At 49.8% G+C, this 22,434-nt stretch overlaps 1 protein-coding gene across 1 annotated transcript in view; it reads left to right on the top strand.

The window, feature by feature from the left end:
- The window catches only part of LOC149348090 (uncharacterized), a 292,673-nt gene that overhangs the window by 209,147 nt on the left and 61,092 nt on the right, over window positions 1-22,434 (top strand). The window contains exons 64-69 of the mRNA XM_089541683.1: window positions 1,540-1,635; window positions 1,808-1,903; window positions 2,970-3,065; window positions 3,232-3,327; window positions 8,425-8,520; window positions 13,158-13,184. Coding sequence (XP_089397809.1) covers window positions 1,540-1,635; window positions 1,808-1,903; window positions 2,970-3,065; window positions 3,232-3,327; window positions 8,425-8,520; window positions 13,158-13,184 — 507 coding nt within the window. The remainder of the gene's footprint in view (window positions 1-1,539; window positions 1,636-1,807; window positions 1,904-2,969; window positions 3,066-3,231; window positions 3,328-8,424; window positions 8,521-13,157; window positions 13,185-22,434) is intronic.

The following is a 22,434-nucleotide window of genomic DNA, read 5'->3' as shown; positions in this document are numbered from 1 at the left end:
ATGACTGATATATCACTATGGCTTTTGGTGTTGCCATGCGCTCTTCGTTGTCGATGGAGTATATATTGCGTGTTGTTTCTAACAATTACGATGAACTTTAGCGGCTAAAGTGGTGAAAGGCGAAAGCCTGAGTGCTGCATTCTGCTACGCGATTGTTCACTGCACATTTTGTTGGTGCATTAATTAATTGCCAATCAATGACGCTTAAGCATCGCCTTTAGGAGTGGAACGCGCCTTTAGGAGTGGAACGCGACAGCGTATTGTAGCGCTGCCACGGAGTCCAAGGAACGCCACCACCCGTTCAGCGGGATGCGTTGCCCTTTGAACGCATTGCTTTTTGAGGAAAGGAAAGGGCGCTGTAATTCTCTGTCATCTCGGTGGACTCCTGAGCCGCACCGTACAGGAAGGGAGGAAGTGTGAGTGAAAGAAGAAAGAGGGGCCGTATTGAAGAAAATGAAAGTTGTATTTGAGGAAAGGAAATTACGCATTAACTGTCTCACATATCTCAGTAGACACTAGTCGAAAATTGTATTTGAGGAAAGGAAGTTGCGCAGTAACTGTCTCACATATTTCGGTGGACACCCGTCAAAATTCGCGTGCGGTGACGTCAGGATCATTTGGACCAATCTGAAACGCGGACAAATACGCCTTGCTCCAAATACGCCTTGCTCGTCGGTAAATTGGTTTTTGAGGAAAGGAAATGTATCTGTCTCTCATATCTCGGTGGACACCTAAACCTCGCCCGGAAGGGAGGAAGATGGGAGTGAACGAAGACACCGTATTCACTAGACGCACCTTTGTTCATTCCAAACCATCGAGCTGCCATGGCCCATCAAAAGCTGGAAAAAAAAAAGCTGGCATGGCGGAGTGGTAGCGTGCTCGATTCGCACTCTAGAGACCGGGGTTCGATTCCGAAGCTCGGGCAATTTCTTACTCGGTTTTATTTATTTATCTGGTCTGACTATAAAGGTTAATTAGACTAATTGGTTAAGTAAGCAATTAACTAAACTCAGTCAAATTATCTTCGAGCATCACTATACGATCCCTTTAATTGGTTGCATGGTTAGTAGCCAAAGTACAATTGGCCCCGTTTGAAATTCGCGCACTGTGACATCACGACCGTTTCGACCAATTGAAAAGCGTGACATCTCTGTCGGCAGCTCCTGCTTACAACGATGAGGCATTAAAGGCTTTCGCCTTAATAAACTTTCAGTTGATAGTCAGCGCCGGTCCTGTTGTCTTCTTTCTCTGTCCCTCGTCTCAGCACTGTTTTTTTTTTCCCGACAGTATGTACCAACTAGCTCAACTCTCCGTTTTATTGAAGTGATAAGTTGGCTTCCATAACAGCGCTACTCTCACACCCCGACCACACACGTCAGGAAGCCGATTGTGTAGCGCTCCCACTGCGTTGGGAAATGCAGCCAGCTGAAGCACTAGGCTGCGCACTTTTACGCGTTGTGTCGGATTGTAATGAATGCAGTCGGTGTGCTGGTTATTGCAATAGTTGGCTTTTATTTTTTTATTTCATCTGACTGACAGACAGCAAGCGTACCAAATGCAATGACGCGGAAAGGGAAGTGTGCAGCAAGATGGGGAAGGACTGCCAATATTTCTCAGAGGGCCCGCTCTGCGCTGGTAAGGCACTCTTCTTCTCAATGACTGCCGACATTCTTGAAAAAAAATAAAACTTATACTGAGCACGCCATCCTCTCAAAAGGTTTAGAGATCTCCTTGAAGATTGTTTACAGTGTGGCTCATGCTGCCTTTAATCGTTCTTGCTTTTCCATTAATCTTTGCTTCGATACAGGCGACAAACGCACAAAGTGCAATGTTAACGAGACAGAAGTCTGCAAGGGATATGGCAAGGAGTGCGACTTCGTAGCAGGAGAATCCCTTTGTGTAGGTAAGGCATGGCTTTGTAGTTCTGTCACGCGTTTAAAAGGCAGAGTATTTTTGGAAATCGAGACCGCGAGTGTTCCTAAAACTGGAAGCTGAAACGCAGCTACAGACAATGTCCATTTTTCAGTTCTGTTTTTGGCTTACTACATGTACCTGAGCAATATGAGTTGTCGCCGTTAGCCGGACATCTTAGCAAAGTCGGTGCAGAAATGCAATGTTCCCTTCCTTCTCATTCCAGATTTACGTGTAGTATCGGTTTCCTTGGTAACAAGCCTAGATTTTCCTTCCGAAAATTATCTCCACATTGGGCCCATGTAGAGCCCAGAATGTCTGGGATATGTAAATTTGAGAGACGCGGAACTCGTTATAATGCTAACACTCTTCGTTTCCTACAAGCTGCATGCCTTTCATCTAAATAATGACCCTTTTCTTGAAAACCTTGCAACCCTGTCTCCATTTGCGAAAGCTTATAGCACACGAAGCAGTCAGACATTGAAGATTCCTCACACCCGTACGAACTATGGCTGCCAAATGCTGATGTACACACTACCACACGCTCTTAACTCTTCTGTTAACACGTCCAAGTGATCTATCAATCAGTGTATCTGTAATTACTGAAGACATTAACACTTGCAATTATGAACCCGCAACGTTAGCCCGATCACTTAACGTGTTTTTATGATTACGTAAAGCCGTCGCCATATATATATATTGCTTTTCTTTATATCGCTATCTCTTTTTGTCCACTGCTGTATTGCTCTGTGAACGGGGTGCTGGCCTTTGTCAAGCCGTTACAGGCTTTTTACTAGCACCCCGTGGCATCACGAGTTTTGTAACATCATTGTTGATGCTAAATAAATTTGAATTTGAAAAAATACGCCTTTTTATCCTGGCTCCAGACGCCAACAAAAGCCCAGCCGTATTTGCGAAAGATCGATTCCAGCTTAGGGCTTCGCTCAAGCACTGCAGTGAATGTCAGCTCGTTTCTCTACCAGATGTGATACAGCTGTCAGGACCTGTTTGAGAACTGCTTCCTTCTCACGGTGGCGCCTCTTTTCTGTACGTGCCAGACCAAAAGCGTACGAAGTGCAACGAACAAGAGCGGAAAGTGTGCCACAAAATGGGAAAGGATTGCCGCTACGTTTCGGAATCACCTCTGTGCGCAGGTGAGGCAGCGTAGTCACTTAGGATTTTTGTGAGACTGATTGCCATCGCCTGGCGGAGCATGCGCACCTCTACAAACTGGTCGCGTGTCAGCCCTGATATCTTTTGAAGGCTGCATATTTTGAAGCGTACTTAATACGTTACTTTATGTCATTTCTTTGCTGGCAGGCCCTAAGCGTGTGGAATGCAATGGCAAGGAGGAAGCAGTGTGCAAGAAGAATGGAAAACAATGCGACTTCGTAGCGGGGGAGCCACTGTGCGTTGGTGAGGGAGTGTTCTGACTTTCGGGCGCTACGGTAGTGGCTTTAGTAAAAAGAAATTTTTGGATCAAAATCCGCTAAGGAAAGCGGCGTGGTTCAATGGGTTTCGAATACTGAGCCCGAGGCCGTAGGTTCGGTGGCGGCATGGAGACTCAAGCAATATGCAGACAATCCCACGTGCACGATTTCCGGACGGGCGAAATACATGGAATATTTCTCCTCTAGGGCGAACCGTTTTGGTTCCAGTCTTCAATGGCAAGTACAAACCCATCCGTCAGCGACCGCCATTCGGCATGTCGCTGACGGATCGCCGGTGGACGTGTTTGATTGCCGCCACTGCTGTGTTCCCGCAGTGTCAGACGAATTTAAGGCAAAACTTGACCCCCCCCCCTCTAATTTTTCTTATTATTAGTGTTTTAGTGTTGCTTTTCATTAAATTCTGGTGCAGCGCTGTTTCATGGATGCAGGTTTCAGGACGTGTACGAGCTATAGGCACATGTGCGCGTCACTTTTGCATGAAGTGCAATTTAAGGTAAAAATTTTCTAAGTGATATCTGGCACTTAAAGGATCGGTTTTTGATAGAAAAGTGGCGTCTTTCGAATCTAACACTCGCCTTCCAAAAAGTATACTAATAAGTTTGATTGCGTACTTTTGCACTATGCTTTATTATATTGCATCTTTTTGTTTTCGTGTCTGAAAGAGGGCGATTTCAGCAGTTACGGTCAATTTTTTTGACGTTGTAAACACATCACTGATAGATGTTGACTGCACCAGACTTAGCATGCAAGGAGGGGGTACATGGCACATCACCCATATCGACCTGAAGCTCAAGAACGACGCACCCGGCGACAGGAGAGTATTTACGGGCAACGCTCCTCAGCAGTGACTGAGAAAAGAGGCGGCATATTCTCCCTCCACTACACCATAAATTCCTTGCCTACAAATGATAGTCACTATCCCGCTGCCCGCTTGTACTCTTTAAATTTGCCTTCATTCCATGATAATAAAAGATATTGGGTACACATTCCAAGACTAAACCTTAAAGGGCTACTGAAGCGGTTTTAGAATTGGATGAGTTTTAGCTTGCCGAATGTGCGAAATGTGCTGGTAAAGCCTGCGAAATCGTTTTGCTCTAGCATTTGAAATGGTGGCGTAATCGCCGAATAAAGTCGTCGTCGGCGTTCAGGCTTCTCCGAAGTGCACAGCGACGGGCAGAAGCCCCGATAATGACGTCACGTATGACGACACTGTGTTTCCAGCGAAGAAATGATTATTCCATGGAAGAAAACCGACGCCATCGAAGGTGAAGCTCACAATGCAAATTTTGGTGCCATGTGACGACGCACAGCAGCATGCAGGCGTAAGCAGCGGACATTAAAGTTTCGGCAACAATGACGTCACTGCCGAGTTTCCTCGCACTCCTCCAACGTAGTGAGGAGAAGCCTAAAGATCGTTGCGGTTTTAATTGACGATTATATCACCATTTTAAGTGCTAGTGCAAAAATACTTTGCATGCTTTACCTAGAAGCTTGATAGATTCGAATTCTTGAATAACCTCGAATTCTCAAAAAACCGTTTCAGCTGGGGAACATGTCAGCCTGCTGGAAAACCTTCGGTTATCCGTAAATCCGAGGCTGGAACTGAATATTTCCGGCACGCACAGCAGGTGATGCGCAGGAAGGTATTGAAGACTCGTGAGGAAACAGAGTATGCGGCTTGTAGACATCGAAAAACTGATGGGGCATTCGATAGTGACGAGATTGGAACCTCCCATACGCTAAACAGGTGTAACCATGCAGAGTAGATTCGTGCTGTGGATGGAAGACCAACAAAGAGGTCGAGCATCTGCATGAAGAACGTGCACATTTTGGAAGCGCTTGATATAGCATGGCTGCGGGATGTGCACTCAGTACCTTCCACACTCTAAGCGGGCGTTGCACGTCTACATCTTCACGTTTAAAGATGATGGTAGGGGGAGTGGGGGTTTATGGGGCTTCAGCCCTTCCCTCCTCCCCCCAAAATTTTTTAGAACTGTCCGGCACCGCTGACCAAAACAACTACCGGCGCCGGAAGTCATTTTGGATTTTGACGCCTACAATGTCTTTTCAGACTAGAAAAGACATTTGGGCGAGAACATTGTTAACTCGGGTTGGATTTCGTGGCAACACCCATGCACCTGGAATAACGTAACGCAAGAAATCCCATCCTAGCAGAAACTTTCAAGGGCCTATCTATGGCAAGCGGGCTCGCCGCGGCATATCGTGGCGGCCGCGGAGTCTACGGAGCCACGCATTTCCAATCCGAAACGTAATGGTTATAAAGTTCCCATAAGCTTTTGACGCGAAAGCTGCACTGACATTTCAGAAGTCGTGCTTTAGATTTTTAGATTTTCAAATGGAGAACTTCAATTAATTTGTTATTCTTACAATGTTTTTACTCTATCAGAAAAGTTGACAAAGCACGCAGCGAGGTCCGATGAGACGAAGCGTTGTGGTGATTCATTTGTGCCGTCATGCCACAGAAGAGAATATTGTCCCTATTATCCTCGCACTTCTAATGTATATTTTGCAGAACTCCTCATTTATACATGTGCTCGCTGTTGAGACTAAAATTTCGGTGCAATTACTCGCAGTACATGACCGGTGTCAGCTGCTGCTGCGCGTTACGCTGGAATGAAGGACAGCTTCATTGAGATTTTTCCCTGGCCGTTGCATATGTACAAAAATGTAAAGATATTTGTCAACTACTTGCTCATTTCACGGCCTCTACATTTTTCCTATCAGCGGCATGCACTGCTTTGCTGGTTTCGGACTGATATAGTTCTAGACTTCATGTGATATTTTCTTTAATAATTAAATACACAAAAACATCGAAGCATTGGTATCAGTTAGGTCTGCCACGATTTTTAACGCCTACGAATACATTCTTTTATTTTAAAAAAATACATATTTCACTTGTCTAGAGAGTGCGTAGCGTTATCTAATACACAATGGCATTGTCAATGGCAATGCAGTTATTATTCTTGCGTTTGATTCCTCCACAAATTCTATGACAAGGCCGCGCTGCAACAGGAGCCCCCCCCCCCCCCCCCCCCCAACAAAATTTCTGGCTACGCCACTGGTAGTCAGGATCTCTACTCACAAGGTCAACGTCGAAAAATTTGTCATACTTGAATAAGGAAATGTTGATGCTTTTTTCTCGAAGCTTCACGAAATAACAGCTGGCTCCGACATTGCGACTAGCCCTAAAAAACACAATATGCAACGAAAAGACACCAACGGGGCACACGCTCGATGTCTCGCGTCTCGGTGTCTAGCGTATGTGCACTTCATCATGCCGTTGGACTGGACTATGCACTTCATTATTTCATACGTAAAATTATTACTCGCCACGCACATTAGTATGTATTTAATGGCCGCATTTTATCTTCTGGTCAAATGTTTAGGGGAATCCCCCAAGGTGGAGTAAACTTGTAATAAGGGAGTAATTACTCATTGACGTCCACCCGAGCGCAGACATACGGATACAAAGGAAAGCTATACAGCTTTCTTGAGAAACATCGCTTGGGTGGATGTCAATGAGTAATTACCCCCTTATTACAAATTTACTCTACCTTGGGGGATTCCCCTAAACATTTGATCAACACTGTTCCCACTTCGAGTTATTGATCAATTCGTTCTCGCCCTACCATATGCTTACCGTCCCAGTTAGCTCAGTTGGTAGAGTGGCTGCTCCGGTGAAGCGGTGGTCCCAGGTTCGAACCCCGGACCAGGACGAGTTTTTCTTTAACTACGAAGTTTCTGAGAAAGCTGTATAGCTTTCCTTTGTAGCCGTATGGCTGCGCTCGGGTGGACGTCAATGAGTAATTACTCCCTTATTATTTTATCTTCTGCCCTTTTTGTTTTATTTTACCTTTTCCGCATCGCTCTCCTTCCTCCTTTATCTCACAGAATTCCTTCCCCATGCAGAGTAGCATGTCAGCGATTTTAGACGCCGACTAAATTCTCAGTTTTTTTCACTGAAGAACTTCTCTCTCTTGTATCTTGTATCTTTGTATCTTTGTACCTTTGTACCTTTGTATCTTTTCGTTGTCCTTGTGTTTTTTAGCTCTAGTCACCATGTCGGAGCCAGTTAATTAAAAGCAGCAACTAGCCAGTCTTTCGTCTTTAATCACGAGCCCAATAAAGTCAAACGGGCGTGGCAAATGGAAGGACCGCGCGTTCAAAAATGCCATCTTCCTCTTTTGCCTACCGTGAATATTAGGAAGAGCCAGAAAGGAGCATATCAAGCGAAGTGAATGGTTCAGCCTACGGGCTGTCCGCGTTTTAAGGCGGAAGCCTTTAATGCTTCATCGTTGTAAGCAGGCGTTGTCGACAGAAATGTCACGCTTTTCCATTGGTCGAAACGGCCGTGGCGTCACAGTGCGTGAATTTTAAACAGGGCCAGTTGTACTTTGGCTAGTAACCATGCAACCAATTAAAGGACTCGTATACTGATGCTCCAAGTTAGTGGGAATGAGTTTAGTTAATTGCTTAATCACCCAATTAGCATAATTAACCTTTCTAGTCAGGTCAGTTAAATAAATAAAACCGAGTAGGAAATTTATCGAGTTCGGGAATCGAACCAGGGTCTCCGGAGTGCGAGACAAGCGTGCTAACCAATGCGCCATGCCAGCTCGATGGTTTGGAATGAACAAAGGCGCGTCTACTGAATACGGTGTCTTCGTTCACTCCCATTTTCCTCCCTTCCCGTTACGGCGAGGTTCAGGTGTCCACCGATGTATGCGAGACAGATTCATTTCCTTTCCTCAAATTGGGCGATGGCGTTCTGTGGACTCCATAGCAGCGTTGCAAGACGCATTCGCGTTTCACTCTTACGGGCGAAGCCTAACATCTTAACAACGCATCAGTGACACAAGCAGCAACACCGCGCTTAAGGCTTTCGCCTCACCGCACTTTAGGTCAACAATGTGCCTATCTGATTTTTTTACTGTTGCCACCGCTTTCCGAGGTCGTCTAAGCGGATACGCAGTCTATTTGAACGCGTTTCGGAGTGCAAACATGTTTCTGACATAACACTATGTTTCATTTGCATCGCCAGACGAGAAGCGTAAGGACTGCAATGAGGAAGAGACGGCGGCATGCATGGAAATGGGAAAAGAGTGCGACTATTCGTTGGGATCACCTCTCTGTGTGGGTAAGGCACCGTAAATTTGATACTCTATTTGAAGGGCCTGCGCATCCTGAAACCTGAATACCGCCGGCGTTACTTTTAATGCCGAAGCTGTGCAAAAGCAACTTGTTCTCAAAAGCCTCATGTGTGAATATCTCAGACCACAGCAGTTTTCCTGGTTGCGGTGGTGGTTAATGAGATTGGAATTACAGTAGCCTGTCGGCAGTTGCTCCTCCAGAGTCACTGATTTGAATAATTGTGCCTCTACCAGTGTTTTCTAAGGCCAGTGTCCTCCAAAAACTTGGAAAGTGATGTTGACACTGAGGAGAGAAGCACACAGAGTAGAGTAGCACCGGTGTGGAATAATCTGGCTGAAGATTTTAGTTAAGCGTTGATTTTTGCTTCAAGGGTTATATTTTGTCGCTTTCCCCATGTTCATAGAATCATACGGTGGCATGGGCTTGTTTTGTCGGTGTGCTTCTCTCCTGCCGAGTTTCATGGCTGTTTCCCATTGAGCACTGCACTGCCGGGTCGAGTCCAGGCGCAGCCACTCCTGCATGGTGGTGGTCTTCCATGTGTGGACCACTCGGGGATTGTCCACTTCGTCATCATCATCATCATCAGCCTGACTACATCCACTGCAGGGCAAAGGCCTGTCCCATGTCTCTCCAGTTAACCCTGTCCTTTGCCAGTTGCGGCCACTGTATCCCCGAAAACTTCTTACAGGTGCACTGAAGAGGAATCTGAACTCGTCTTTTTGCCGCGGGAACTCAATCTGCACGTTCCGAGCATACTTAGAAACTTCGATTTATTGCCCTGTGCGGCTGATTTTCCTAATTAAATCGAATTAACGTCCGGCTCCCGCCTTTTTTTTTTTAATTCTCCCTCGTACGGTGGGCGGAGTCGACCAACGCGTGGAGTGCCTTTCAGCCAGTCCCGCGGCGGCTTGCCGCTCTGCCATCGGCGGAGCAATACGTAGTAGTCCGTAGAAGCAAATATTCCGCGCGTATTTTTATTTCTACGGGCTTATTTTGCGGCTATATTATCTGCGAATGAAACTATTTATTCACGGAAACCTAAAAAACAAAATAAAGCGAAAGTAAAGCCTCCACGGAGCTGGCTGCAAGGCACTCCACGCGTTGGTCGACTCCGCCCACTGTACGAGGGAGAATTCAAAAAAAAAGGCGGGAGCCGGACGTTAATTCGATTTAATTAGGAAAATCAGCCACACAGGACAATAAATCGAAGTTTCTAAGAATGCTCAGAACGTGCAGATTGAGTTCCCGCGGCAAAAAGACGAGTTCAGATTCCTCTTCAGTGCACCTTTAATCATCCGCCCACCTAACTTTCTGCCGTCCCCTGCTGCGTTTGCCTTCTCTTGGAATCCACTCCGTTGCCCTTAAGGACCAGCAGTCATCTTGCCTTCGCATTACATGCCCTGCCCAAGCCCATTTCTTCCTCTTGATTTCAACTAGGATATCATTAACCCGCTTTTGTTCCCTCACCCACTCCGCCGTCTTCCTATGTCCACTTCGTAGTATGTGAAAACAACCACATTTGTTGCTAAGAGGAAGTAGAAGGAAACGCAGTGTCACGTTAGACTATGGTCTCCAGTTGCTCGTACCAAATGACTCTCCAAGCAACTCTCCATATGCTGAATTACACTACACGCCGTAGTTAAGGTGACTAAGGCTGCGCTGATCATAAATCAGTTTATTCGCTTATCCATTACCCGCCCCCTGTCCTCAAACGTATATGCACCCTTCGCACAAAACTCCAACGCACTCTTCAGAGCTAAATTTGTATCGGTAATTTTATTTTATTGCAAATGCTGGTTTTTAGACGAAGATGCATTGTACAGGCCAAATTGTAGAATGTATCTTTTAAGAGGCAACGCTCCGTAAAACGGCATTTTCCTTGTGGCACTGTTGTGCGCGGAGTAAGGAGAAAACGCGTAAGGCTTTCACTTACGGCGCCACCGGCAACAATACCGGCTACTCATAGGCGCTCGTGATTAGCGGATCGTTGTCGGCAGTCGCTGCTCGCGGGCGGCACTTCCACTTTCAGTCCTGAGAATTCCCGCAGATGTTGTCCGCCACTTTCCCCACTGCCTATCTATTCATTTTACGCTACATGTCGACGCCGTGATAGACGACGGCCGTGTTCCTTTTCGCGACAGCGTCGGTGGCTTCACGTGTAGTATTTTCCCTTTACAATGTACAGCAGAAGCGAGCGACGCACGCAGTGAGATGAGAGAAGGATGTGACTCTTTCCGCGGGCTCCGCTGTTCACTAACAGCGCGCAATGCTTTTCACACTGTTTAAAAAGGCAGCTAGAAGTCCTGAAATATTGGGAAAATTACCAGTCATCTGGCTGGAGACCCGTACTTTCTATATGTGTACATCAATCTCCCCGACCTTATCACTCGACGCAAGTTCTCTTGTTTATCGTTCTTTCATTCTTTGTACTACGATAACTCCCCGTTCACAGCTGATCGCATGGCCCCTGCCCATCATGTTTCACCCCGGTCTGATCTTTCCCACAAAGTGCTACCCATCTTCGCACGAACACTGAAGCCTCAAACATCACCCTTACTTTTATCTGCGGCAGAGTGGAACTCGCTACCGGCTGACATAAACAAAACTTTCAGCGCACCTTGGCCTACAAAACTCACCGTGATGTTTTCAGTATCGTCGAAGCATTAAGTCTTATACGCTCAATGCATGTATCTTTCAGCGACTGCAGTGCTGTGTACTTGCAATTTGTATATATAGTTATTCTTTGTATTTGTTAGCTACTCTGTGCCAATAATCAGTATTGTGTTAAGCATGAAATGCTTTTAGCCCCCGTTGTCGGCAGTGTGGTGACGTCACGCCGAGACCGAGAGCCATCATCCGGGCATTGAAATCTACTCATCCGGGCACTGAAATCCAGTCATCCGGGCTCTGAAAGGAGAACATCCGGGCACCGTACGAGACTTAACGAGATTTAACGAGACTCTGTAAGCCCTCCTACGCGACCGGCATGCAAGCGCCGGTTGGTCTCCAAAGGAGTCACAAAAAATAACTGCTGCCAGTGCCTTCTCAATGTTTATCAAGATATCAGTCGCTGTGCGTTTGATAATGCACGGAATTATAATTTCCGATTTCTAATAACGCGTGCAAAAAGCACATAAATGCCACGATACACTTCGTTGTCATACGTGATCTCTTAGGGGCTTCGCGCATCAAGCAAAGCCGCGCAGGCGCGCAGGCGCACAGGGGCCCGGGGGAGAAGCGCTGCGTTCAAAGGGCAAGGCATCGCGCCGAACGGGTGGTAGCGTTCCTCCCTTCCATTACGGTGCGGTTCGGGTGTCCACCGAGATGGCAGAGAATTACTGCGCCATTTCCTTTCCTCAAAAAACCTTGCGTTCAAATGGCAAGGCATCGCGCTGAACAGGTGGTGGCGTTCCTCCCTTCCTGTACGATGCGGTTCGGGTGTCCACCGAGATGACATTAGGCCCGTCAACATTTCATGCTTACTCTACTCTCGGTTACGGGAGAGGCAGAGATTTTTTTCATGCCCTCCCCCCCTATGTAATGCCCACTTGGGCCTTTAGGGTATTTAAATAAATAAATAAATAAAATATATTTAGTTTTACTCCCGCTTCAGCCCAAGATGCGAGATAACGTTTTCAACGCCTACTTCTGCTTCCGTATTATTTAATTTGTAGATTTAGCACGAATTTTCGGCATTACGTCTGGCACTCTTTGTTATCGGCGATCACATGATAAATGTAACCAGTCGACGTTCCAACTGGCCTATAAAATATAGTATTTACTCTGAACGCAAGCATGACCTGCAGCTTTCGCGGCGGCGTTTTATTTTGCCATTCCAAGCTCTATTGGTTTGCCATGGGAACCATAAAGTACGGAGTGCAATAAGCAGGAGATGTCTTGCCTCTTCAGCATGGCTGCTTTGCATCGACACCTTCTAAAACGGGCCGCAGACGACAAGGAAGGATCATTTGAACGCCTCGAAACACCAATTCGTTAATCCTTGGAAGCGTTGATGGAATTCGGAGGAAGTATTAAGGGTTATATTTGGCACAGAAGGAAATTTTACGAAGGTAGTTTTTAGAATTGAGAATGTCGCACTTTTTCAAAGATTTATCGACTGGTAGTTTTCAAGCTGCAGTAGAAGAAAGCGCCCGAAACCGGCAGTTTTCGGTCGAGTTGAGGCCTTGCCACCCTCAAGGCGGAACGTTCTTTAGTGGGAAAGGGAGTTGAAGGCATTGCGTAATAACTGCCGCGGTGAGAATAGCTGGCTATGGGAGTGAGCGTGCGATGTTGCATTTGGCAATTTCAGAAAATTTGAGAGATAAAATATGGCGCTAGAGGAAATTATTCGGATTGTCAGAGAATTTGAAGAAGAGAAATTGTCTCGCATTTTCAAAATTTACTTCGTTTTCAAGCTGCTGCAAGGAAAAGGGCCCTGGAAGAAGAATTTTCGGGTATAATTCATGAAATTTTCGTTACCTCACGGAACAGTACTAAGATAAACGCAAAAACTATATTTTTATTTTTGTCTTTCAAAAGAACACCATCGAGTGCTCTACGAAGCTGTGCTTGCTTCACGGCGTTAATGATGTCATTAAAGCTCCATTTTCTACTTTTTTACAGATCCTCTGACCTCAACAACCGAGTATGGTAAGGGCAACATCTTTATATGCCATAAACATAATGCCTGCTGTACTTGGCTCTTGGGGGCAAAAAGGAAAACAATTTTTAAAGCCCTAATTTCTGGACTGTAATCCACTTGACTGGTAGATACGGGAGCAATTCAGTCTCGACCAAACAGAACAAAATATTCATTGTACTCCCTCTACCTGGTGCTTACGCGGCAAGCAACAGGCGTAAAAGCTACGATTAAGAATTTAAGATTGCGCGCTCATCACTTTTCAGGTGTGTCGCTTTTACTCAATAGCTTTCGTCATTATTGAAAACCAGGGCGTACGAGACCAGTCAGGAGCGCTATGCGCACTTTAGACACGGCGCAAGCATGGCCGTAAAACCTTTATTATACTGGCAGTCGTGTAGGGTTTATGGGGTCACCCGCGAGCAGCCGGCCGGGAAGGCGCGCTTCCGTGCCAGCTATGCGCGGGCGTTCTCGTGTCCCCAACCCGTGGCGCAAAGTCACAGCCACGGCGGGTTCGGACGAAGTAGGCAACGAACAGAGTACGCTAGGAAACCGTTTATTAACCTAGCGCAAGGCAAAACACACTGCGGAAGAATGTTCTATCCGATAATATATGGTTCAGCAGCTTACCAGGTCGTCGTCGACCGGCGTTGAATAATCCAGGGAGGCGCGGGCAGGAGACGGGGTCGGCGGGGCAATCGGGCAGTCACCACGGCGAGAGGAGAGACTAGACAGCCTTTGTTCCCGCGTGAGCTCTCCTTAAACCCCTATGACATTGCACCCCCCTTGAGCAACCGGTTGCAACCAAGAGGGGTCGTTCACCCCGTTCCTAAGACGCCAGAGCGTAGGCGTGACGTCACGTCCGAGCTGAGAGTGAGGAGAGTTGCCGGGTGCCCTCCTCTCCCCATTCCCTGCGGCATGCGCTCTCGTCTCGTGACTCCGCGCGGGCAGGCGAGGGATATCTGTATATCCCACATCCTCCCCTCCTTAAGAAGCCTCCCGGACAGAGAAGCGGGCGCAACGTTACTTCTTCTCCGCCATCCAGGGATCGAAGTTCTTCGGCTCCCGCTGGTACACTTGTTGATGTCCGCGCCACGCCCGCACCGATCAGCTGGTCCGAAGGCTTGACCACCCGCGAGATGCCGACGTCGAAAGGTGGCTTGTTACCGGTCGACGTCTTCCGAGTACGCGCGGCTGCGCCGCTCCGGTGAATATGGTCGACCGCCTCCTTGGTCCCGGCTTCGATTGCTTGGAGGCCAGGTCTGTGGCTGCGTCGCTCTGAGAGACCGGGTCAGGTGGCTTCAGAGGCGAGGGCCGCGGCGCTTTCATGTTAGAGGCCGCGGTTGGGCCGCCCTGGCATGCCTGGTCAGCTGGTGAGGGCCCAGGGTTGAGGTGGTAATAAGGGTCTGGGCAGCGCTCTTGTTTTTGGCCAGCTTGCTCTTGTGTAGGCGGGTACGGCGGCGTACAGTCGGCAGGCGTTAGGCAGGCGGTGGGCTCCGATGCGGCGTGGCAGGTAGCAGGGGTGCCCAGGTGGCAGCAGGGTGGCGGCTTCAGGTCGCGGGCTGGGCGTAGCGGCGGGCCATGGGCGCGGCGCGTTGCCGAAGCTGGATGGTGGCTTCTAGTTGGTAGACGTGAACGATGTCGTTCTGATGCGCCCTGCTTCTTTTCCATCTGCGCTGAAAAGGTCAACACAGAAGTAACCAACTCCCGCAGCGCGTGCTACGTAGCTGTTCGGCCCTCACGAGAGTCATGAGGGCTAACGCAAGTAAGTCTCACGTAACATTGATCGGCATGAGCGGCCCGTACGTTCATGCATCTAACGAGACTGCGTGTCGGCCTGCGCCCTCGCTCTAGTCCGCGCAGGCAGATTTTATTTCTGCCTACGGCGCAAGTTATAGCGGGACGCAGAGTTCGCCGGCTGATCGCAGCGCTCGTTCTCCGACTGCGGCGCGGGTCGGGCTGTGTCCTGAACCCACTCATCTCGCTGCACGTAGCGTTTCAGGTCGCATACGTGCACCGGTCCGCCTGTCGGTTTCGACCGCAAGTCCTCGAGCCTGTAAACGAGCGAGGAAAGCTTCTCTCGCACGCGGAACGGCCCGATCCATTTCGGCGCCAACGAGGCCGCGAACTGTCTGCTAGCATCGCTGAGAACGTGTTGGCGCCGAAGCACCAGATCGCCCACTTCGTAGTGAACATCCCGGTGCGAGCGGTCGTACTGTGCTTTCTGCTGCGCCCTAGCGGTGCTCAGGTTTCGGCGAGCCTTGTGTAAGGCCTCCGTCATCTTAGCGCGCAGCTGCGTCGCGTATTCAGCTCGTGCTGACGAAGCGACTGGCGTCTTCCTGCTGTCCGTTAGAACCCGGTCCATCGGATTTAGCAGCTCTCTACCCAGGTTGAGAGAAGACGGTGCATACCCAGTCGAGCGGTTAACGGTCGAACGCAAAGCGAACGCGATCTCCGGCAGATAGGAGTCCCAATCTTTGTGCCTCTCAGAGTACGCGACAAGCATGTGCTTAATGTTGCGGTTGACTCGTTCCGTGGGGTTCGACTGAGCATGATAGGTGGTCGTTTTCTTGTGCTTAATGCCGAGTGCAGCGCACGAATCTACGAACACCTTCGCAGTGAAGTAGGACGCGTTGTCCGTTATCAGCTGCTCTGGGAAACCGAACCTGGTGAATACGTCCATCAGCTTCTCCATGATCACTCGTGCCGTCAGCTTTCTAAGGGGGAAAAGTTCAACCCACTTGCTGAAGTGATCCGTGACCACCAACAAGAATTTGTTCCTGCTTGGTGTCGTGGGATACGGTCCCATGATGTCACACGCCGCGATTTGCCAGGGAGTCTGGCTGTTAATCGGCTGCATGAGGCCGGGCGGTCGTCCACCCCGGGGCTTCACGCTTTGGCACACATGACATGAGCGGGCGTAGCGTGTTACGTCCCTTTTCATGCCAAGCCAGGTAGCAAAGCGACACAACTTAATGTAAGTCTTCGGGCCGCTTGCATGCCCAGCAATGCACGAGTCATGAAAGTAGCGTAACAGTGCCGCTCTCAACACTCGCGGTATCACCACCTTGAACGCCTCGCTTGTGTCGTTCTCGGATGGGATATACCTCAGCAGGACGCCGTCGGAATCCAGCAGATAAGAATCCAGCGCGCTCACAGCACTACCAGCTGTTTCCAAGCGCTCCGCACCGACAGCAAAACCAGCTGTCCCCACGTGCGCGGCGGCCCGGCCGCCCGGCTCCCTGAGCCCGTCGAACACTTTTCGACAAAATGAATCCATCTGCTGAGCTTCGAGCAGCTCCTTTCTGCTGAACGCGATCCCCACGGAACTCGCGTAGTCCATGTGGTTCACGCTCTCGCCTGGGGTCAACGGTCGGTCCGTGTCCCTCACATCGGCTACGGCTGGCGACAATCCCTCACTCTCTCTCTCTGTCGGGCGGTCGGTCGCGTGACCTTCCTCGCCCTGGACAGGCGCTCGCGAGAGTGCGTCAGCCACGGCGTTGTTCTTCCCTCTGCGGTAGCGCACGGTAAAGTCGTAACGCTGCAGCAACAGGGCCCAACGCGCCAGGCGGCCGCTCGGCTCGCTGAGGCGTCTCAGCCAGGTGAGCGCCATGTGATCCGTCTCGATCACAAATGCCACCCCGTCGACGTAGTAGTCGAACTTCCGCAGAGCAAAAACTATCGCGAGACATTCCTTCTCTGTCACCGAATAGTTCTTCTCTGCCGGCGTCAGTGAACGGCTCGCGAACGCTACCGGTCGGAGGACGCCTTCATGCTCCTGAAGCAACACTGCTCCTAAGCCCAGGTCGCTTGCGTCGGTTTGAATCACAAACTCCCTGTTTAGGTCGGGTAGCTGCAACTCAGCCGTGTCCGCGAGCACCTTAACAAGGTTGCGCAGTGCAGCCTCTTGCTCGGGACCCCAACTCCAGCGCTCTCCCTTCTTCAAAAGTTTTGTCAAAGGTGCCTGCAGCGCTGCGCAATCTGGGATGAACTGGCGATAAAAGTTCGCCATTCCCAGGAAGCGTCTGAGACCAGCTAGATCTGACGGCGACGGAAACTTAAGCAAAGCCTCGAGTTTATCCTCGCACGGCAGAATGCGGCCTTTGTCGATCGTGAACCCCAACAGTGTTATTCGGGTCGCGGCGATCTGCGCCTTCTTCGGGTTCAAAGTGATTCCCGCGGACCTCAGCCTCTCTAGGATGTCCCTCAAGTGGCGCAGGTGTTCCTCGAACGTTTTTGAGTACACCACGATGTCGTCTAGGTATGCGAGCGCGTGGTGCCACTTCGCATCTCCCAGAACACGGTCCATTAGGCGCTGATAAGTAGCGGGTGCTCCTACCAAGCCAAAAGACATTCTCTTGAATTGGAAAAGACCTCTGTGACAAGTGAAAGCAGTCTTCTCCTTATCACGCTCATCCATTTCAACCTGAAAGTATCCGCGGCTAGCATCGAGCGTAGTAAAGTACTTCGCCCCACCTAGGTTGGACACTAGGGAAGAAATGGTTGGTAGAGGGTACGCATCCTTCCTCGTAACCTCATTCAGTCTGCGGTAGTCCACGCAAAGCCGATATGTATCGTCTTTCTTTCGAACTAAGACTACCGGGAAGCCCCAAGGGCTGTTAGACCTCTCAACAACGCCAGTATCGATAAGTTCGTCTAAGGCGCCGTCCAGTGCTTTTCTCTTAGCCAAGCTGATTGGTCTAGGATTGCACTTCCAAGGCAGAGCATCACCCGTGTCTATTCTGTGCCTTACTAGTGTAGTCAGGCCAGGCCGGTCCGTGAATGTCGCGTTGAATTCGTAGAGGAGAGATGACAAACGTGCCTTCTCCCTCTCCGATACGCTGTTCACCTCCGACAACAAAGGGTGCATTGACCTCACTGGCACGGTAGAACAACTTTCTACCGCGACAACATTCTCTGTGGGCCCTCTCTCAGCGGCGACTGTCCGCCCGCATGCTTGTTTCCGGGCCGGCGGGGGTGATTTTCCACGGTCACTCCCCGCTAGCTCCGCGTTCGGAGCCGTAATTGACTGCGAGGCCGCGGGCGCTTTTGCAAAAAGCTTCAAGGCGCCGGTGGTGCGCTCTCGATAGCCTCCGCTGGCTATGTCTATCACAATGCCTGTCTTGGCTAGGAAGTCTCGCCCAAGAATTACAGGAACGGATAAACAGGGAAGATGAACGAGGCGTTGTCGCCGCACGCGTCTTTCCCAGCGAACCACTATCCTAGCTGCACCGCTGGATTGCGCTGTGCCGCTCGCGAGGCGAAAAGTGGTATCGCACTCTCTCAACCGGATTTTGTTCTGGCGGAGATGGTTTAGCACTTCGTCACCGAACAAAGAAGCGCTTGCCCCTGTGTCGAGTAACGCGGTGAATTTCTTTCGAGCTATCGTTAGCTCGATGAACGGCGCTGGCAAGTCAACAGAACTTCCTACGCGACATGCCAAAGGCGCTAATAAACCGGGGTTCTCTGTGTAAGCCGCGCGGGATCGAAGGTCGATCACCGGCGGCTGTAGCCGTTTCCCGACTGTGTTTGGTCACGGGCGGGGAGGCGGCCACAGTCGCGGGCGAAGTGGCCCGGTTGGTCACACCTGTAGCAGCGGTTGCTCGGGCTCCGACGGGCTAGGCGCTGGTCGCCACGTTCCGGTCGGTCGTTTCGATCTCGATCTCGCGGTGCGGACGGTGGGGGCCGCTCGTGCGGCCGCGTGTCGGCCTCGCGATCTCGGCTACAGGTGTTCCGCTCTGCGGCAGCGTGTGCTGTTCGCAGCGCGTAGCTGAATGGGTCCAAAGCGCGGTCGGATAATTCCCAACCCCTCGGGACACTCTCGTCAGCAAACTGTGCTGTCGCTTCAGCTCTAGACGGACTACGCGCTGAGCTGCCATTCCACGCGCAGCGAGGCTCAAGTGACTGCGATGCAGGTGGCGGCAGCCGATACGCTCGCGCAGAGAGGATGTCTCCCTGAATGCGCTTCGCCTCAGCTGCTAGCTCGTCCAGGTCTGTAAACCTGCCTCCTCTCAGGTAGGCCGCGAAAGTCGGGTGCACTTGTCGTGTGACACGCTCAACTTTCTCCGTGTTTGTGGCGCGAGGGTCAGCGAGGCGATACAGTTCGTCCATCGCTCGGACGTACTCTAACAAAGACTCGTCGGGGTGCTGGGTGCGGAGTTCCAGCTCCCTCCTCAAACGCCACTCGTAGTTTGCGGGGAGGAATTCGTCGCGGAAGCTTGCGCTAAACTCCTCCATTGTCCTCGCTCGGTTACCGGTTAGTCGGTACCAGCGGGCCGCTTGCTCCGTCAAAGAGACAGGCACAACACGCGCGAGCAGTTCGGCGTCTGCAATTCCTGTCGCTTGCTGATAATGCAGCAGACGGTCGAGGTACTCATTAGCCCCTGTTCTGTCATGGTACCCCGTGTAGGTAGGTACGTCTATCCTAAGACGGGGTGCCTGGGCCGGGGCTTGCAAATTGTTTTGCAACATACCCGCTAAGCTCTGCATAACTTGCATCGCGTTCTGCAAGAGCACCTCGGATGACTGCGGACTAACGCCCCCGGAGTTGGGCGCAGCCGCTGATGGTGTCGAATGATGAGGCCTAAGTGCCCCATTGTTCGCACCACGGAGCGGCGGGGTGCCCGATGTGGTGCCCTCCGTACCAGGCCTAAGTCCTGCCGACGCGCCCGGGAATGCAACTCGGCTATTCCGCGTGGAACACTCAAGATTTACGCTTTCCAAAGGCAAGTCAAGTAGGGAGCCCTGGCTCTGTGCCGCTAGCTCTGACAGCATGAACAAAGACTGGAAGTCAGGCCTATCAGCTGCCATCCTTTGTTAGCGCGTCGACAGTCGTTCGCTCCAACAAAGTACACTGCTCAATGCCTAGTTCGCCCCACGTTCGGGTGCCAAGACCCGCGAGCAGCCGGCCGGGAAGGCGCGCTTCCGTGCCAGCTATGCGCGGGCGTTCTCGTGTCCCCAACCCGTGGCGCAAAGTCACAGCCACGGCGGGTTCGGACGAAGTAGGCAACGAACAGAGTACGCTAGGAAACCGTTTATTAACCTAGCGCAAGGCAAAACACACTGCGGAAGAATGTTCTATCCGATAATATATGGTTCAGCAGCTTACCAGGTCGTCGTCGACCGGCGTTGAATAATCCAGGGAGGCGCGGGCAGGAGACGGGGTCGGCGGGGCAATCGGGCAGTCACCACGGCGAGAGGAGAGACTAGACAGCCTTTGTTCCCGCGTGAGCTCTCCTTAAACGCCTATGACATTGCACCCCCCTTGAGCAACCGGTTGCAACCAAGAGGGGTCGTTCACCCCGTTCCTAAGACGCCAGAGCGTAGGCGTGACGTCACGTCCGAGCTGAGAGTGAGGAGAGTGGCCGGGTGCCCTCCTCTCCCCATTCCCTGCGGCATGCGCTCTCGTCTCGTGACTCGGCGCGGGCAGGCGAGGGATATCTGTATATCCCACAGGTTCGGCACACTTTAATGAGCGTGGTTGAAAAACTGCTTTAAAATTTCCAGAAGGAGATAATATAGTTTGTGCCACACAAAGTTTTATCATTTAACCATGTGTAGAAAGTGGACACGAAAGCTTTTGATTAAGTCAGAACCTCGGGAACTATACAGGCATAACGTAGCATGGTGTTTAACTGGCGTATCTAAAGGTACTGCAGTATATTTACCAGGTATTTCACCTATAATGTTTTGCACTTTTTTTAAAACGAGGCTTCTTAACTTAGAAGAATGCGTTTTTCACCATGACATCATCAGTGGCGCAGCGCATGCGAATGTAGCTAAGATGCGCTAACTATTTCACTGTTTAAGTAATGCGGAATAGTTAACGTTTGAACGGTCGCTGTTAGTCTCATTATTTAAAGAGACGTGTAGGCCACCGTAAGCAGTATCTATATCAGACCTTAGAATTTCGAAAATCAGTTAGCTTCGGTGCCGTGGGGGAACAAATTCAGCTTAAATCCCGCCAAACTGCATGCGCTTTCCAAGAGCTTGCAGGCAGAGCAACCCCTCCAGTGTATGCAGCTTGTCCAAACAGACAAAATTTCATGGGTCATAGTGCCGAAGGTAACTGTGTTCACGAAATTATAATCAACTGATAGAGATATTACTTATGACAGGCTACACTCCTCTCATATAAATACGGAGACTAACGAGATAGATAAAAAATTAAATATTTTGTATTAGGTAACGAGCTGGCACGTTTTAGCTGTATTCTGATGCCCTACCCCGCTGACAATGCCATGTCAAAAAACGCACTCTTTAAACTCAAATATCATATTTTTAAAATCTGCAGAACGTCTTAGGCGAAACAAGTGGTGTATCGGCTGCACAGCGGTCATGAAGTCCTTCACAAGGAAACTGTGATGAAATACAAATAAGGCAAGGAGACAAGACCTACCTAGTGCTATTTACCGCGTGTTTACAGGGGCTGTTCATAGCACTGGGTTATGAAGAGTTGGGGATAAAAGATGTTGAAAAAAAACCATAAGTTGAACGTAATTTGCGGACACCGCAGTCAGTTATGGAAGGGCAAATGACCGGCAAATATCTTGGGAGCACGTGGCAAAGACCTCGAACGCACCAAATAAAGCCCCTCTCATCATTTACAAATCAAGCGCACTGGATGAAATACAACGTGAACAGCAAAACGAAACACGCGCGAGCACGCGCTGATGTCAAGTGCATTTGAGACGAGGCCTCGCAATCGCAGCTGAAATGAGACCTTTCCACATGGTCGACATAGTAGTCTAACTCAGCACATCTGCACTATGAAAAAAAAAAGAACGTGCTCAGTGCAGCTTTTTGCCTTTCCGAAAAAAAGCCGGGAAGCCGGCGATGACTGACGACTGGCAACGCCTATATCTAAACAAATGCTTAGAGTCGGGCGTTGTGCCTCATGAATGGCGTGTTGCGCGCGTTATACAAAAAAAGGAAACCGATCGGAAATGAATAATTACCGCCTAATATTACTGGGTTCTTTCACCTACAAATTAATCGCGTGTACTATACTGAAATATCTAAGAGGTTTTTTAGATATGAATAAAATAATTAGCAAGAGGCAGCGTGGCCTCCGCCAGCGTTTTTCTACTACTACGCAACTAATTGACACCGTACCTGTCTTGATTTTTTTTTTTGAACAGAGCAGAGCTACAAGTTACTTATAACTGTTAAGAGGAGCATTGTCGGTCACTGGCCAGTTTTGGAAAGACGTCATTGTTCACGTTAAAAAAATCTTCTGGCACGTATGCGAGACATCGAATC

This window comes from Amblyomma mixtum, chromosome 4 (assembly GCF_055824585.1).
Source record: "Amblyomma mixtum isolate Tamu chromosome 4, ASM5582458v1, whole genome shotgun sequence".
In the NCBI taxonomy this organism is placed as follows: domain Eukaryota; kingdom Metazoa; phylum Arthropoda; class Arachnida; order Ixodida; family Ixodidae; genus Amblyomma; species Amblyomma mixtum.
This window is presented reverse-complemented; position numbering and strand designations above follow the sequence as displayed.